General features: G+C 50.2%; 3 protein-coding genes across 6 annotated transcripts; 1 reads left to right on the forward strand and 2 right to left on the reverse strand.

Annotated features, from left to right (window-relative positions):
* The first annotated feature begins 55 nt into the window (after positions 1–55).
* LOC108034961 (neuralized-like protein 4) lies at positions 56–6,456 on the forward strand. Its single transcript, XM_017110268.3, has 9 exons — positions 56–502; positions 559–918; positions 1,001–1,935; positions 2,009–2,185; positions 2,245–3,329; positions 3,401–4,225; positions 4,287–4,596; positions 4,655–4,765; positions 4,854–6,456. Exons 1-9 carry the CDS (start codon positions 332–334, stop codon positions 6,220–6,222), a joined length of 5,343 nt encoding a protein of 1,780 aa, XP_016965757.1. The 5' UTR covers positions 56–331; the 3' UTR covers positions 6,223–6,456.
* Positions 6,457–6,632: 176 nt separating this feature from the next.
* LOC108034962 (heat shock 70 kDa protein 4) lies at positions 6,633–12,943 on the reverse strand. 4 transcript variants are annotated; one of them, XM_017110269.3, is made up of 7 exons: positions 12,837–12,943; positions 12,197–12,466; positions 10,115–11,066; positions 9,523–10,053; positions 8,631–8,726; positions 7,799–7,999; positions 6,633–7,733 (listed from the first exon to the last, which is right to left on the reverse strand). In XM_017110269.3, exons 2-7 carry the CDS (start codon positions 12,301–12,303, stop codon positions 7,110–7,112), a joined length of 2,511 nt encoding a protein of 836 aa, XP_016965758.1. In that variant the 5' UTR covers positions 12,304–12,466; positions 12,837–12,943; the 3' UTR covers positions 6,633–7,109. The 4 variants fall into 4 exon arrangements, with proteins under 4 accessions (XP_016965758.1, XP_016965759.1, XP_043951391.1 ...); XM_017110270.3 differs by having other exon boundaries at positions 12,197–12,463; positions 12,837–12,935; XM_044095456.2 differs by lacking the exon at positions 12,837–12,943 and adding an exon at positions 12,556–12,699.
* Positions 12,944–13,409: 466 nt separating this feature from the next.
* Positions 13,410–15,590, reverse strand: LOC108035400 (delta-1-pyrroline-5-carboxylate dehydrogenase, mitochondrial). Its single transcript, XM_017111019.3, has one exon. It carries the CDS (start codon positions 15,244–15,246, stop codon positions 13,510–13,512), a length of 1,737 nt encoding a protein of 578 aa, XP_016966508.1. The 5' UTR covers positions 15,247–15,590; the 3' UTR covers positions 13,410–13,509.
* Between the last annotated feature and the right edge of the window lie 136 nt (positions 15,591–15,726).

Consider the following 15,726-nt stretch of genomic DNA (forward strand, 5'->3'; position numbering starts at 1 on the left):
TAATGAAATTTTAGGTTGAAACTATCGATATATTCTCGTAAACTTTAGGTATTTCACACACATCCCATAACGGTCACACCAAAGTAAAATATTTGTTTATTTTACTGTTGGAATTTCGAAGACAATGCATAATGCGTAGAGCAGACACCGAAAACTTGAGACCACGCCGTCAGAGGTTGTCCGCCCATCCCCAGAACCGAGCCAGTGCATCGCCCACAGCCGATGAGCCGCTTTCCGCCCGTGTGCCCATTCCGACTGTCCATTGATTTGTACGGCGACAAGCGGCGGCGGAGCCGAAAAGAGCCCATAAAGCAGAACTGGAGAAGCAAACATGACCGGCAGAGAGGGGCAATCCTTCCACACGCGCTGTGGTCGCTCCATCCGGCTGTACAACAACAACCGGATGGCCCAGCGCTCCATGCGGGACTTCAGCCATGCCCTGGTGTTCAGTGCAGAGCCTCTGGAGGACGATGTGCTCTTCGAAGTCGTCATCGAGAAGAAGGTGAGTGGCGACTAGTGGCCTCTACTTTGAGCAGCTAACAACCCTCTGACCCGCAGAACACTTCGTGGGGCGGCAGCATAGAGATCGGAGTCACGGCCGAGTCGCCGGATGACCTGGAACTGGTGGCCTGCGCCACGGCCATGCGAAACGGCACCTGGGTCATGTCCGGCATCGATGTGCGTAAGGACGGGCGGCGCCTGTTCGAATTCTACGGCACCGACCTGGAGACCCTCAACGAGAACGATCGGGTGGGCGTCATGCGCACCTCCGGCAACGATCTGGTCTTCTATGTGAATGGGGAGTCCCAGGGAGTGGCGGCCAAAAATATGCCCAAGCCCCTGTGGGCCCTCGTCGATCTCTACGGCCGCTGTGTGCAGGTTTCACTGTGCCCCCGCGATGGCACCGGCTCCGGAGAGGTAACTATCAATCCAAGCAACAGGATTCGTTATGCCTAATGCATACTGAAACTGACAATAATGATTGTTGCTTTAAAAACAGCTTTTGGATTCGCCACTCCAGCAGGCGCTGCAACAGGTTGTCCAGAATCTTGACGTGGCCATGAACGTGAACATCGTCGTCGATTCCGACGCCTGGATGCAAGGCAATGGGGCCAGCTCCGGGGCAGACGACCGACTATGCTTCCACACACGCTGTGGATCGCTGGTCAAGCTCTCGCCCAACTTCCGATCCGCCGAACGACGCCGGCCACTGGACGAGTTCAACAACGGCGTGGTCATGACCCACAGGCCGTTGAGGGATAACGAACTGTTCGAGATCCGCATCGACAAGCTGGTGGACAAATGGTCGGGATCCATCGAAGTGGGTGTCACCACGCACAATCCCACAGTACTGCACTTTCCTGCAACCATGACCAACATGCGCTCGGGCACCATCATGATGTCAGGCTGCGGCATTCTTACGAACGGCAAAGGAACACGCCGCCAGTACGGCGAGTTCAATCTGGACGAGCTGCGCGAGGGCGATCGCGTTGGCATGATGCGCAAGTCCAACGGCAACCTGCATAACTACATCAACGGCCAGGACCAGGGTGTGGCCGCCACCCGAGTGGCCTCCACTTTGTGGGGGGTCATCGATCTCTACGGCATGACCATCAAGGTCACAATAGTTGACCGCGATGAGCGGGAGCAGCAGAATCTTGTTACGCGTCGAAACAACATAGTGGCAGGCATGACTGCCTGCTCGAGCGGAGCTGGTGTCCAGCATACTCAGCATCAGCAGCATTCCGGAACTCCCACCCTAAGCCTCCTTAGTCCGGAAAGCGAGATGAATGTGGCCGGAGCTGCTGGCGGCCTGAGTGAAACCATTTCGAGTACGCGCGCCATAGCCAGGAACGATGATCGTCTGACCTTCCACCCCATCTGTGGCACCCATGCCACCGTCACCCAAAGTGGACGCACAGCTCTACGACCCAAGTAAGTTATAGACCAATCATTAAAAACAAATTTACAAGGCTTCCTTCATATATATTTGTTTCCACCTCTGCAGCGCTGCCGATGATTTCAACAATGGTGTGGTGCTCACCAGACGACCCCTTCGACCCAACGAACTTTTCCAGGTGCGACTGGAGCGCGTGGTGACCAAATGGGCAGGCTCTGTTGAAATGGGCGTGACCACTCACAGTGCCGACGAGCTGGACTTCCCCTTTACCATGACCAATGTGCGGTGTGTACTGGTCCCCAACCCACTGAAACTTTTTCTAAATGTGGTTTTATCCTCAACAGTTCCGGCACTTGGATGATGACAGGGAACGGAGTCATGCAGAACGGCGTCACAGTAATCGAGCAGTACGGACAAAACCTGGATCGCCTGCAGGTGGGCGATCGAGTGGGTGTGGTGCGCAAGGATGACGGCACTGTGCACTTTTGGGTGAATGGAGTGGACCAGGGTCCAGCCGCCAGCAATGTACCGGAGAGGGTCTATGGCGTAATTGATTTGTATGGACAAGCCGCACAGGCTAGCATCGTGGACACTTCGGAGTGCGGTAGCCCGGACACCGGAAACTCCACCATCTCGAATACGACACTGTACAGTGAGGTTCCGCTGCGCTTTCACAGCATCCACGGCGCCAATGCGGGCATCTCGAATAGTGGCTTGACTGCATCGCGTCCCAACTCACTGGCCGAGTTTAATGACGCCATCGTGTTTAGTAATCGACCACTGAGGCAGCGGGAACTATTCGAAGTAGAGCTTGAGACGATGGTTCGACACTGGTCGGGTAACATTGAGATCGGGGTGACGGGCACACGTCCCGAGGACATCCAGCTGGCTCCGAACGCCACTGATCTAGAGGCCAGCGACACCATCATCCTGTGCGGCCCCATGATTTTTCACAACCGCAAAACCATACGCACGAATATTCTACTGGATCTGGACACGCTGGGTCCTAGCACTCGAGTGGGTGTGATGCGCAACGGTGACTTTATACACTTCTTTGTCGATGGCATGGATCAGGGGCCCGCCTGCGAATGCCATGCTCCCAATATTTGGGCCATCATCGATCTGTACGGGCAGTGCGCCCAGGTGAGTCTTACGCAGACCCAGCTGGATATCCGGGCTCCGTACGCAACCAGCGAGAATTCGCAGAGCTGCCAAGCCACATCGGTTATCCAGCATCCGGCCATGGAGACGAAACACCGCTGGACCTGCGTCTCGGGGAATGTAAGCCTCACCAAGGACTGGACGGAGGCCTCGCGGTTTTCAGGGGCTGCGGCACCGCTCTCCCATTGTCTGGTGTTTTCAGAGCATCCGCTCAGCGTGGGCTCACCCTTTGAGATTAAGCTGACCTCGATAAATCCCATGTTTGCGGGTAAGGGGCAGGGGCATGACTTCTAATCAGTATTCCTAGAAATGTATGTATTGAATATAAATCTTCGCTAGGTTGCCTCAGCATTGGAGTCACGGATCTGAATCTTAGCGACGAGAGTGTGCGCAAGAAGCTGCCAACCAGCCTGCGGCGGATACCGGCAAACGTGTGGTACGTGAGCGGGAACGAGGTGTGCCTCAATTCAAGCTGCCTGCAGCGCTCGCTGGCTTCGCTGGAATGGCTCAGGGTGGACGATCGGATAACGCTGGAGCGGGTTGAGAACTCTCTGAACATTCTATTGAACTCGGAAAACGTAAACATACAATTCCACAACGTGCCGAACGATGTGTATGTGGTGGCAGAGCTAAGAGGTTCGACCATGGGTATACAGGTGATTTCCGCCCAAGGACCAGCCTCGCCCCTGCGTCCGTGCAGCTTGCGACTGCAGGACTCCATGGACTTTGGAGTGGACCCACTGAACAAGCAGGACAGCTCGATGCTGGAATCAATTGATTCCGAGGCACAGAACTACGAATTTTTAGATGTATCACAAAAGAACGCCCGGCTCAGCGAAGATCGTAGGAGTGTGACCAGGATCAAGTCCTACAACCAGGCCATTGTCTGCCTGAACAAACCCCTGTGCAAGGGTGAGAGCATAAGCATCAAGGTAGATGCACTTAACAACAAGTGGAAGGGCACTCTCAGCCTGGGCGTCCTGTCCGCAAGTCCACAGACCGCGCCCATTTCCCTATTGGACTTTAAAAGGAGCTGCTGGCTGGCGACCCAAGATTATGTGAACATCAACGGCCAGGTGATGGCCTCCAAATATGGCGAGGCCCTGGAGCAGATTCAAGTGGGCACGGTGATCACCCTGACACTAACCCATGCTGGAATGTTAAGTGAGTTAACTGAATAATCTCAAACTTCAAGATGAGCTCTCTAAATGTAATTATGTTTTAGTCATAATGGTTGGTTCAACAAATCTCGAGGATCTGGCCAGCGGTCTGCCCAACCATGTGTACCCGGTATTCGATGTGTACGGCAAGTGCGAGAAGATAACCCTGATTACGGGGAATGATGCGGGACGCACTGGGAATGCCAATGGCACTCCAATCCTGGAAGCGCCGGAGGCCCTAGAGTTGGACAATGGAATGCCCCAGCAGTGCGAGAAGGCGCACCTGGAGATGCACGAGAAGGAGAAGGACACGGAGCAGGTGTGTGAGTCTGGGAGGGATGGTCCGTCCACCTCTGGCGCTCCATCAAATGCCATGTAAGTAATGTGAATAAATTAAAATTTGTTGATATTTAGTAGACCCTTTTTTTTGCAGGACTCGATCGGTTATGGAAAGCGTTTCGGAGAACTTGCTGCTGAATATTTCTATCAAGAATCGTACCCTGGAGCAACAGCGAAACGAACTGGGCGGATCCTCTTCAACTTGGTAAGCCTTTCTAGTCAATTCCGGCCAGATAAATTATATCTACATATATAAAGATTTCAAATTACTTACTCTTTCTGTGTTCCCTCAGTTGCCTTCGCGAGTCTCTCCAGTTGCAGCACAACACCAACCTGAATATCCAACGCAGTCAGAGCACCCAGAGATTCCAGAACTCGTTGAACACTTCGGCAACGGCAGCGGGAAGTAGTGGACCCAGTGGCTCCACAGCCAATATTCAACTCCTGAGTAACTCGGGCACTTTCTTCGACACAAACAAGGAGTACGATGACCTTCCAAATCCACCCAACCCGTTGTCCAATTCGATGGACGAAGGCCCTGGAGCCACAGCAACGGTGGCCACAACGATCGATCACAGCGAGAACAATGCGGAGGCGTTGGAACTGATTGCTAGCAACGAACGTGAAATGTCCGGAGATCAAACGGCCAACGACAATGTCCTGGAGGATGACGAGATAGACTACATGAACCACCTTTTGCTGCTGCAGCAGCTCCAACAGAATGAGTACACGCGGCACCATCTTATGCCCGATCAGGCGTCTCTACTGAATCTCGACCTGCCCTCGCTTAATTCAATGGAGTCCGACTCGAATTCCAACGGGACAACGAGACCAGGTGGTGGCACCGACTCTCTGCGATCCACAGCCACGGGCGTCAGTGTGGAGCAGAACGACTGCGAGTACCTGCGGCAGGTGAGACGCTTCTGTGCCTCGCTGGTCCTGCCGCAGGCCTTTTTCGATAGCCGACTGGAGCCGGTGTGCTTCTGCCTGAAGTGCAGTGGTCCCAGCAACGGTGGAAATGGCGATAAACTGGAGGGATGGGTCTACTTCAAGCTAAACCAGCAGACGGTCAATGTGCTGAGCACTTCGACGTCCACCGCATCGACCTCCTCGTCGAATGCGCCCCAAGTGCACTTCGATCTGAACGGCGATTGGCTGCCCTTCTACTACATGACGCGGGTGGACAAGATACGGGCCATACTGGATCGTGGACAGCCACTGCCGCTGGAATCGGACCCGGACGAGGAGCCGGCCGCTGCTGCGCTAAAAGATGAGCCTGGCACCCGGCTGGAGCTTTACTATTCGCCCAATGCCACAGTCATCGAGCCCGTGCTGCCCCAGCATCACTTCGCCTCCGAGCAGGGACTGCACCGCATCTCCACCTCCTTTGAAGTCTACGTGCGGAGGCAGTCCATCTCCGGAGTGACCACTGGCAAGGCGGCAGCCGAGGCCAAGAGGCGCAGCATGGGAGCTGGTGATCACGATCACGGTGGATTGGCTCAGGGGGCCGAGGGAGTGGGTGGAACGTCCTCCACCACTCTGAACGAGTCGTCTGTGCATCTGCTGAACGATCTCTGCTGGTTCACCAAAGAGGCTGGCGCCTGCATAATCAACGCATTGATAATTAAGCTGGATAGGATCGAGGAGCACGAATCTCATTAGGCGCACAGCCACACCACCTGCGCACTAGTCATGGCCTTTTTAAATGCATAGCTCCTGCCCTATAATTCGTAATCATGACATTTTAAACACGCTCAGCCACTAACCACACCAAATCGCATTCGCATTCCTCTTTGTAAACGAGTTTGTATTGTATGGTAAGCGCCAATAAAATAATCGCAGTTAATCAGACTAAAATTCTGGTAGGTAATAAATTGAATTTATCGCAGAAATGTATTTGTTTTGTATTTATTTTTGGTGTCATTCTGTTACCTACAGCCTCAAATATTCCAGGATATCTTTAGAATGTTCTAGAATATCTTAGGAATATTCAAGAACCTTCTAGAAACTTCTCAAGCTTCAACACCTTAAAGACCAACCCAAAAATAAAACGCAGAGAATAAAATAAATGCTTAGTTGAAATCATCATTGTTTTTATTTGATTATTTGAATTCCATTCATTTAGTGTCGCATTGTTGATTTTGTTATTCAAATATATGAAAAATGGTCGATTAGAAATTGTTTTAGGGTGTTTCTGTTCCGTTTTGCATCATCCACAGGGCAGCAGCAGGTGTGTAGGGTTCCTTGTTCCTTTCTGACCATTTCCTTTTCTACTATTGTTTTGCCCGCACTCCGTCATCCGTTTCCGGTTCCAGCAGCGGTCACAGTTGCATTTAATCATATTCTTACACTTGTATATTGGTTGGTTGCATTTCGTTTGTTGTGTTGATTTTGTTTGGATTTTCTTTCTGCCAGTCCTGAAGCAAGTGCATATACAAAGATTTTTCATATATGTTTACCGTTTAAGTTATCAATATTATTATCATTAATCGTTAGCCAATACCGATGATAGCCGGGGACAACCGGATAGCGAAAGGAGCTGGCGGCGCTCACTCCACATCCATGGAGGGATCGCTTCCTGCCGCGCTCTGGGCATTGTTGTCCACGTCCATTTTGTCGCCGGCATTGGCAGTTGGCTCGCCTCCGTTCTGTTCCGCATTAGCCTCATCCTTGGGCGGTGTCGCCGTCTTGGCCGGAGTTGGCTTCGGTTTCGCCCGGTTGATCACTGAGGTGACGCACGCGTTCAGGCTGTGCACCTCTTGGCGCACGGCGGCAACCTGGACGGGACTGTCGGCTGTTCGTGGCGACTGTGTGAACTTGGCCAGATTGGCATCCAGCCACTTTTGCGCCTTGTCCGCCGTCTCCGAGATGTTGATGAACTCGGTCTCCGTCAGATGATCGTACTTGGGCACACCCTTGCGGAACTCGGCCACCGCCAGGCGGGCAATGCCAATGCTGTTCTTCAGCTCATCAAAGGCAGCCGGGCACTGCTCGTAGTCGCTGGCGCGCAGCTTGATGGGATCCGTCTTCTGGTGCAGTGCCTGCAGGCGGCTGGTGTAAGTCTCGCGCTCGCAGTCCTCTCCATCCTCGTACAGCCAGTTCTCGAGATCATTCAACTGAGCCACAATGGCCTCGCGCTCCGCCTCCACGACGAAACGCTCCAAGGGTCCACCCTGCCAGCAGAAGCAAGGATGTTTAGGAAAAGCTTTTACCAAAGACGTATCATCTGTTCAATTACCTGTAGCTTATTACGCATATCGTAGACAAACTCCTCCAAGGCATTTTTGGCATCGATGCGTTCGGTTTCCTTCTGATCGTTGCCAATCATCTTGGACTCCTGCTGTGTGTAGTTGCCCAGGTCGACGGGGCTGAAGCCGTGGGTGGTGCACTCCAGCGGCAACTCGGTGGCCTTGGAGGCCTTCTTCTTCTTATCAGCGCCCTGGGCAGCAAAAGAAAGGTAAATGGTTAAATCGAAACGGGCAATCAAAGGTGTCTATCAAGAGGTTCAATTCAAGTTTTCCAATAGAAAGAGAAAATCGGAGCAGCAACAATACATCATCAATAAAGCGAAGAGGAAAAACAGCTCCAAGCGACAGCCTACAATATGAGCACAATAAGTTGTCATGGGTCGGTGGTATAGCACAGTGGGGTTTGTTTTTGAATTTTGAGCAAGGGGCGCGCGTTTTTCTCAGGTGTATATGGAAATAATACGAAGAAAGCTTGTGGAAATAATAAGACGAATTGGCAGATTGTGTTGTAAGCGTTTTAAATACATTTGTTTTCTTTTTTTTTTTTTTTTTTGTTGGGAGCACATAGGGTAGGCGGCTTATGAGCGGTCTTCTTCACTCGTTTCATTTTTGATGGCAAGGATAAAACATAAAAATTTCAAAAAACCACAAAATTTCGTTATTTTGTGCTTTCAATTTGGTTGGGTTTTATTTTTAATAATGATTTTCCAATTTCTTGACACACAAATGTGGGAGCAAAAAATTTCGATTTGATTTGGTCTTTTTCTTTTTTTGTTGGTTTTGTTTTTGAATTGAAATTTGAGAAATTTGAGGAAAACGTACCGAACTAAACCAGCCCTTGACCCGCTGTGCCCACCCTTGTCCGCCAGGTGATGAGGCTGTTGATGTATTATTATCATCCTCATTCTCACAATATGCCTACGAGAGATCAAAACGCGCGCGTTCGCAAACATATCCAAAACAAACAAAAACAAATATTGGAGTGGTATATATTTATATATATAAGAATAAGAATGATTTATATCGAACACACATTCATGTGTCTATATATACGCAAACGAGAGCGATGCAGCCCCGGTTTTCACATGTCCGATTATGGCAACGATCGAAAAATCTTAATGAGCAATTTATTGAACTGAAACAGTGAAATAAATCTCTCACTGGCATTTAAAATAAAAGGTTTAAAAACAAATGGATATGGCAAAAAAGGTGGTGAAAGATGATGATGCTTACTAACCAGACATTGAAAACCGAAGCTTAAAGGAAATTAGTCAAGAAATGTGGTAATATGATTAAAGCCTGAAGAGTACTTTGGCTTAAATTGCTTATGAAAATGGGAAAACAAATCATCGATATTCTGTTAACCAATAAAAAGTTATTTCAAATGGGTGAGAACATACGAAAATTGGCAACTTTCTACAGTAAAACAAATGAATCTTGAACATTTTGAAAATATGACTACGAATTATATTCAAAAAGCTTTTTACATTAAGATCTGGTGCGAACTTGTGAAAAGTACATACGGACAGACGTTAAAAATGTTATGTTACCACAAACAAAATAAGCTAAAGGCACTACACCCTATTGGTTTAAGCCAGAAGGGCGGTTAGTAGAATACAACTAGAACAGAAACGAGAACAGCAGAGCAACCCCTATGCATAACAGAAAATGATGACAGTGATTGGGTTAATTGGATGGGAGATGGCCGACTCACCTCCTGCTGACCATCTGCGGGTTCGCCAGCGTTGTTTGCCTGCTCGCCTGGCTTCTCCTCGCCGGCAGCCTGCTCGGCAGCGGCGGCAGCCTCCTCCGCTTCCTTCTTCTCCACCAAAGTGGCCGAGGAGATCAGCACGATGCCATTGTTGTTGATGCGCACCTTCAGCTTAACATCCTGGCCCTCGCCGCGCTCCGTCGGCTTCACATCCTTGACCTTCCACACGCCAATAGTTTGATCCGGATATGGCACCTGCTGGCCATAAACAATCGAAACGTTGAACGGTCCCTTGCGGTTGATTGTCAGCAGGCGGCTGAACGGCGACGCATGGTACTGCGGGAAGATCTCGATCTCTCCCGGAGCGGCGGAGCCCTCACTGTCCCACAGCACCTTCACGGCGTAGTTCTGAATGTCGGTGACACCGAACTCCCGGACACGTACGGCCGGCGACATGATGGCGCACTGAAGGGCTGCACCGCGGGACACAGCCTCATCCTGGTTCAGAGTGGTGCTTGCTGGCTTGTTAAAGACCTACAGAGAGATTGATACTTTAATTACGGATCTTAATTAGGGCCATGGCGTTGACACTCACCTGCTCAATAAGCTGCTTCACGGATGGAATGCGAGAGCTACCGCCAACGATCTCCACCGAGTGAATGTCGTCCAGCTGCAGCTTTGACTCGGCCAGCAGGCGCTTGAACGTCTGCTCAACGCGCTGCAAAACCGGGGCGCACAACTCCTCCATCTGTGAGCGCTGCATAGACGACGACACGTCGATGTCATCCAGGAAACATTCAATGTTCAGCGGCAGCTTGGTGCTGTTGGCAGACATCTGCTTCTTCAGTTTCTCGATTTCGGTGAGCAGGCGCAGATGGGCTCGGGCATTGGTCTTGGCGTTGATTTTGTAGCGCTCCTGGAACTCCTTGGCGAAGTAGTCGCTCAGAGCGAGGTCAAAGTCGCGTCCGCCGATCTGATCCCAGGTGCTGGCCAGCATCTTCAGCTTGCCCTTGGTGAAGGCACAGGCACTGGCCTGCAGTGACGAGTGCCCAAAGTCAACGAAGATCACGTTGCGCGGCTTGTCCTCGAACAGGTCGTTCTTGTAGAAGCCGTAGGCCAGCGCCGTGGCCGTCGTCTCGTTCATCAGCCGCAGGACATTGAGTCCGGCAATCTGGGCGGCATCCAGAAGAGCCCGGCGCTCGGCGTTGGTGAAGAACACGGGACAGGCGATGACGCAGTCGTTCACCTGCGTCTGCATGGCTGCCGCCGAGGTCTCCTTCAGCTTGGTGAACAGCATCGCCGTCAGCTGCTCGGGACCGAAATGCTGATCCTCACCCAGGTAGTTCACCTTGATGCCGATACTGCCGTCGCCGCGCGCCTCTACGCGCGCTGGAATGCTCTTGAGTTCGTGTTGTACATGGGGATCGTTGAATTTGCGACCGAGCAGGCGCTTGAAGCCGCCAACTGTGTTTTTCATGTTTGTCACCTGCTGGTTCTTGGCCGCCACGCCGATGATCCGCTTCTTGCCATCGAAGGCCACAAAGGAGCTGCAAAAGGCAGGGCAGGGATTAAATTAGAACACCGGTAAGTGGCTTAGTTAAGCAGGTCATATAAGGCTAAGATCTCGGAATTGTCGCTATTAGGAGTTTAAATTTATCTAACAGTCGAGTTTGAGTCACTACAGTGGAGTTGAGCCAAAACGACAGTTATAAATATTAGATCTGTTTTCTCGACTGCATGTTGAATAACAGTAAATTCCCATAACTAGATTTAAAGATAACTTTTAACATGACAGGTTTAAAGCTCTTTTAAGTTGTCAGAGGGGTGAGATTAGGGATATTACAATTTCTTCTTAAATTAAATGATCTTGTAAAGTGAAGTAGGCTGTTAAACATTCAGCATAGGCGGGCTCCACTGTGTCTGCATACGAGAGTGTGTTTGTGTTCCGTACGTGTTTGCCGGCTTTGAATTTATTTTTGACAGCTTTGCACACGTTTTTCCTTCTTTTTGCCGTATCTTCGTTGGCGCTCTTTCTCTTGCTCCCTCCCAACCCCTCTCTCTCTCCACAACCACAACAGCTGCTCTCACCTTTGATGCTGCCTGCTTGACCGCATGACGCATGCATCGCCAGGCCTTTCTCTGTGTGTGAGTGTGCCAAAAAAGTAAATTCGGACAAGTACAGGGGGAGGAGAGTGGGGGACGGGATTGGAAATGTGTAGGGGGCCCACGCAGTCGACGGCATCTAAATCAAAGGCACCCCCATACATAGGCAGCGGCGATTAATTGGAAAAGAGAGGCGGAGTCAGTGGAAGGGAACAGCTAGGCGAGTGCCTCTGCTGCCTCATTAAAATTGCAATTTGCAACACACTTTTTATGGAAGTACGCTGCCGTCGTTGGCCAAATTTAGGCCTTCGCCAAGGCACACGTAAAGCACATAACTGGGGACACACGCGTTGTACGTATGTTTTTCGGAGCGTTACCCATAACAACCATGGAATTTTCTAGGCGCGCTCTCTTACAAACACACAATCGCACGCACACATCTGCGGGCCATGACTTACAAATTCGACATAACCCCAAAAAACGGGGCAAAAAGTGGAACGATTATGCAGACCGCCAAGGCTTATCACTAACTAAACTGGGCCGTAATCCGGGAGAATTGAATGGGGGTACTTACGGCGTGGCCCGGAGACTGTAGTCGTTGGCCAGCGTCTCGATGCCGCCGGACCTGGCCGCCGCCACATAGCAGCCCTCGTTGCCAAAATCGATGCCAATCACGGACATTTTCTAAACGCCTCCTTGTCGTCTGGCCGCTTTTCCGATTCAAGTGATTCAGTTGCCGACACTTTTGGGTGCTTGCAGTTTCTTTCTCTGATTTAAGTTTCTTTTTCGATGAGGGGCGTAACAACGCGATCGCAGAGTTCTCGTTCTCTTTGTGTTCCAGCTACTGCAAAATATATATAGGGGTACAAGTTTCAATGTGAGTGACGGAGAATTAGATAAAATGTTTGTTGAACAACACACAGAGCCACGCACGTGTCGGCTTGCTATCTGCTCGGTTCGTTTGACAAACAAGTCCAGAACATTCGATTCGATATACGCTTTTCACATTCACATCAATTATGGATTCGCTTTTCGCCTGCGAATGGAAATTTCTAGCGTCCGGCCTTCGTCGGTCGCCTCTCTCGCTCGCACACGCGGGTGAGAAAAAGTTGCGGAAAAGCGCTGGCCAATGTTTGTTTCACTCCTCTCGAGTTTGAGTTATGGGTGCTCCAGCAGATTAGTTGCGCACGTTTTGGCTGATAATGGTAAATCACCTTCGGGTTCACGGTAAATCCAAGCAATTTCAGTTCGACACCGCACGTTTTTTTTACTAATTGTCCGCAGTATGACCACCGCCTGGAAATGCAATAATACCAAGTCAGGTCGTAGCCCAAAGCTTTTATCGATATTCCAATTCCAATTGAGTCTTTGCTAGGGTCACACTTAAAAATGTCGGTTACATTTATCCTGTTTATAATTACTTTTTAAAATATTCAAATTACGTTTATAGTCTCCCGGATATTGACAATCAACGCACTTTGCAACGAAATAAAATTTGCCCGCTTGCAGAAAAGTTAAACGTTTTATACTTTTTATTAACATTTAAAGCAAAAAAAAAAAGTTAAAAACTGCTTTTTCTTAAACGAATTTTAGTTTTATCTTATTTTGTATGTGTTCCTTATATAATTTCAAAACAAATTATTTATCCAACGGACGTTGACCAGTAAGTTTCTTCCTTAAAAATTCAAAAAAAATTATGTTTTGAGTACTTTTTTCTTAAAAAACCAAAATTCCTATACTAAATCTAAATCCTTTTTGTTGAAGAAAAATTAAAAAAAAAACAGGCAAACGATTTATTATTTATTTATTCACCAGCTACCTCGTTGTAATAGCCAAACTTCATACCACAAGAAACATACATTTATTGTACTTCTTCCCTTAACAGATTTAGGGAAACTTATGGGATCCCTGCGACGGGAGTGGCCCCTCCACGGTCTCCTCGATCAGCAGCGGCGAGCTCCAGCGCATAAGGAAGTAGGCAGATCCGGATTTATCGTTCGTCCCGGAAAGCCTATTGCCACCAAACGGAGTCAGCCCGTAGTGGCTGCCAGTACAACGCTCGTTCACGTAGAGATTGCTGGCGGACATGCGCAGCTGGTTGAGGCAGTGCAGGATCACCTCGTCGCGGCTGGCGAAGACGGAGCCGGAGAGCGCGTACCTGGACTGGTTGGCAGCCAGCTTGAGAGCCTCCCCAAAGGAGTCGTCCGCGTAGACGAACACTGGCAAAAAGGGTCCGCAGCAGGGTTCACAGAGCAGGGGATCCAGCGGATCCACCACCCGGACAATCGTTGGCTGGACAAACCTACCAATGCTGTCGTCACAGCTGCCTCCGCACAACACCTCCATGCTCTTGGTGCGCTCCACCAGTCCCTGCATACGGTGAAATCCCTCTATATTGACCATTGCCCCCATATCCGTTTCCGGGAGGACGGGATCTCCAACGTTCAGCTGCTTTGTGGCCTCCAGGAGCTCTTCACGGAGTCGCGGCCACATGGACGAGGGCACATACATCCTGGACAGCGAGTTGGCGTACTGACCGGCGAATCCGAAAGCCGCCTGGATAGTAGACGTCACCACGGATTCCACCTTGGCGCTGGCATGGACAAAATGAAAGTTCTGACCCGGACACTCGGCCACCAGCCGAGGAAAGCAGATGTATCGCTCCATCCGATCGCTCACCAGCTTGTGCACATGCCTGTAGCCAGCGGCACTACCCTGCGTATTCAGACCGGCAAAGTGGACGGCATCCGTGATGGTGTCCAGAAACAGACGCTCGTTGGCCGGCACAAAGTTCACCACACCGCTGGGCAAGCCCGCCTCCTGGAAGGCCCGATGGATGAGAAAACTGGCCGGGGCCACCTCCAACGAGGGATTCCACAGCACCGTATTGCCCATGAGAGCGGGACAGAGGGCCAAGCTGGTGGACAGGGCCACAGATTCAAATGGCGCCAAGGCGGCCACAAAGCCATCCATGGGACGCAGGTGAAAGCTGGGAAAGACATTCATGTCGCCCTGGATCTCGAAGCGCAGTTCGGACAGGTGCTCCAGGTAATCAGCGTTGGCTCTAAGCGAGCTGAGCAGTCTCCTTATGTCCCGCGTGGCATCATCGGAGGTTTTGCTGAGGGTCAGCATCAGGAACACCCGCAACCGCAACTGATCCTCCTCGATAATATCCGCCGCCCGTCGCCAAATGGCCAGACGTTCTGCGATGGGTACCAGGCTCCAAGTTCCCTGTGTCGAAAGAGCCGACCTGATGGCCGTCTCGATCTGCTTGCGATTGGCGTAGAACACATGGGCCAGCTTGGTCTTAAGGTGATGCGGACAAGAGACCTGCTGCTTATCCATGGTGTAAACTGGATCATCGCCTATTACTGTGGGTACCTCCAGGGGTCTGTGTTTTATCTCGTGAATGGCGTGATTGATCAGCACGCTCTCGTTCCGCGGCCTCCTTGCAGAATCTTCAGTGGCCTCTGCCTCCGGCTGCATGTCTTCCTGCTCCTGCTGCAGACCCCTGGCCTTCTCCTTGCCCGCAGCGAGTCTGGCCTCGCCTCTGATCCCAGCCAATCCCAGGCCACGGCATCTGAGGGACCAACGAGTGGGGACCGCGACTCCCAGCTTGAGCATTGTACAATTCAATTTGAAGCTTTTAACAGGAATTTATTCTACATCTGCCGGTTTTATATGCGTTTGCTTAAGTGTAGAAAAATATATGTGTAAATCTGTGTTTAAACAGTGCGTTTCGCAGATGTAAGACAGTTGTGGAAAAGGCAGTTTGTGTGCTGAACTAAAAAGGGTATCAAAATACAAAAGTATATTCTGGAAACACACTGCATATGCGTGAAATGTTGAGTAAATGGGATTGGTTAAAACTATAAATTAGAATAGATATTAGGAGTTTACAATGGTACATGTAAAAATAAGGTGTTTCAACACATTTATGGGGACAACACAAATTTTAAATTCTAATTATCACATCAGTTTTGATCCCAATGAGAATGTCTAAGGTAGGAGTACAAAGTAAAGATTGGGTATACAGGTTCACAATTATCTTACAGTACGCAAACGCCTGCTTAATTCGTTGCCACATTATTTAAGTTTGAAACC

The sequence above is a fragment of the Drosophila biarmipes genome, chromosome 3L (genome assembly GCF_025231255.1).
Source record: "Drosophila biarmipes strain raj3 chromosome 3L, RU_DBia_V1.1, whole genome shotgun sequence".
NCBI classification, from domain to species: Eukaryota; Metazoa; Arthropoda; class Insecta; order Diptera; family Drosophilidae; genus Drosophila; species Drosophila biarmipes.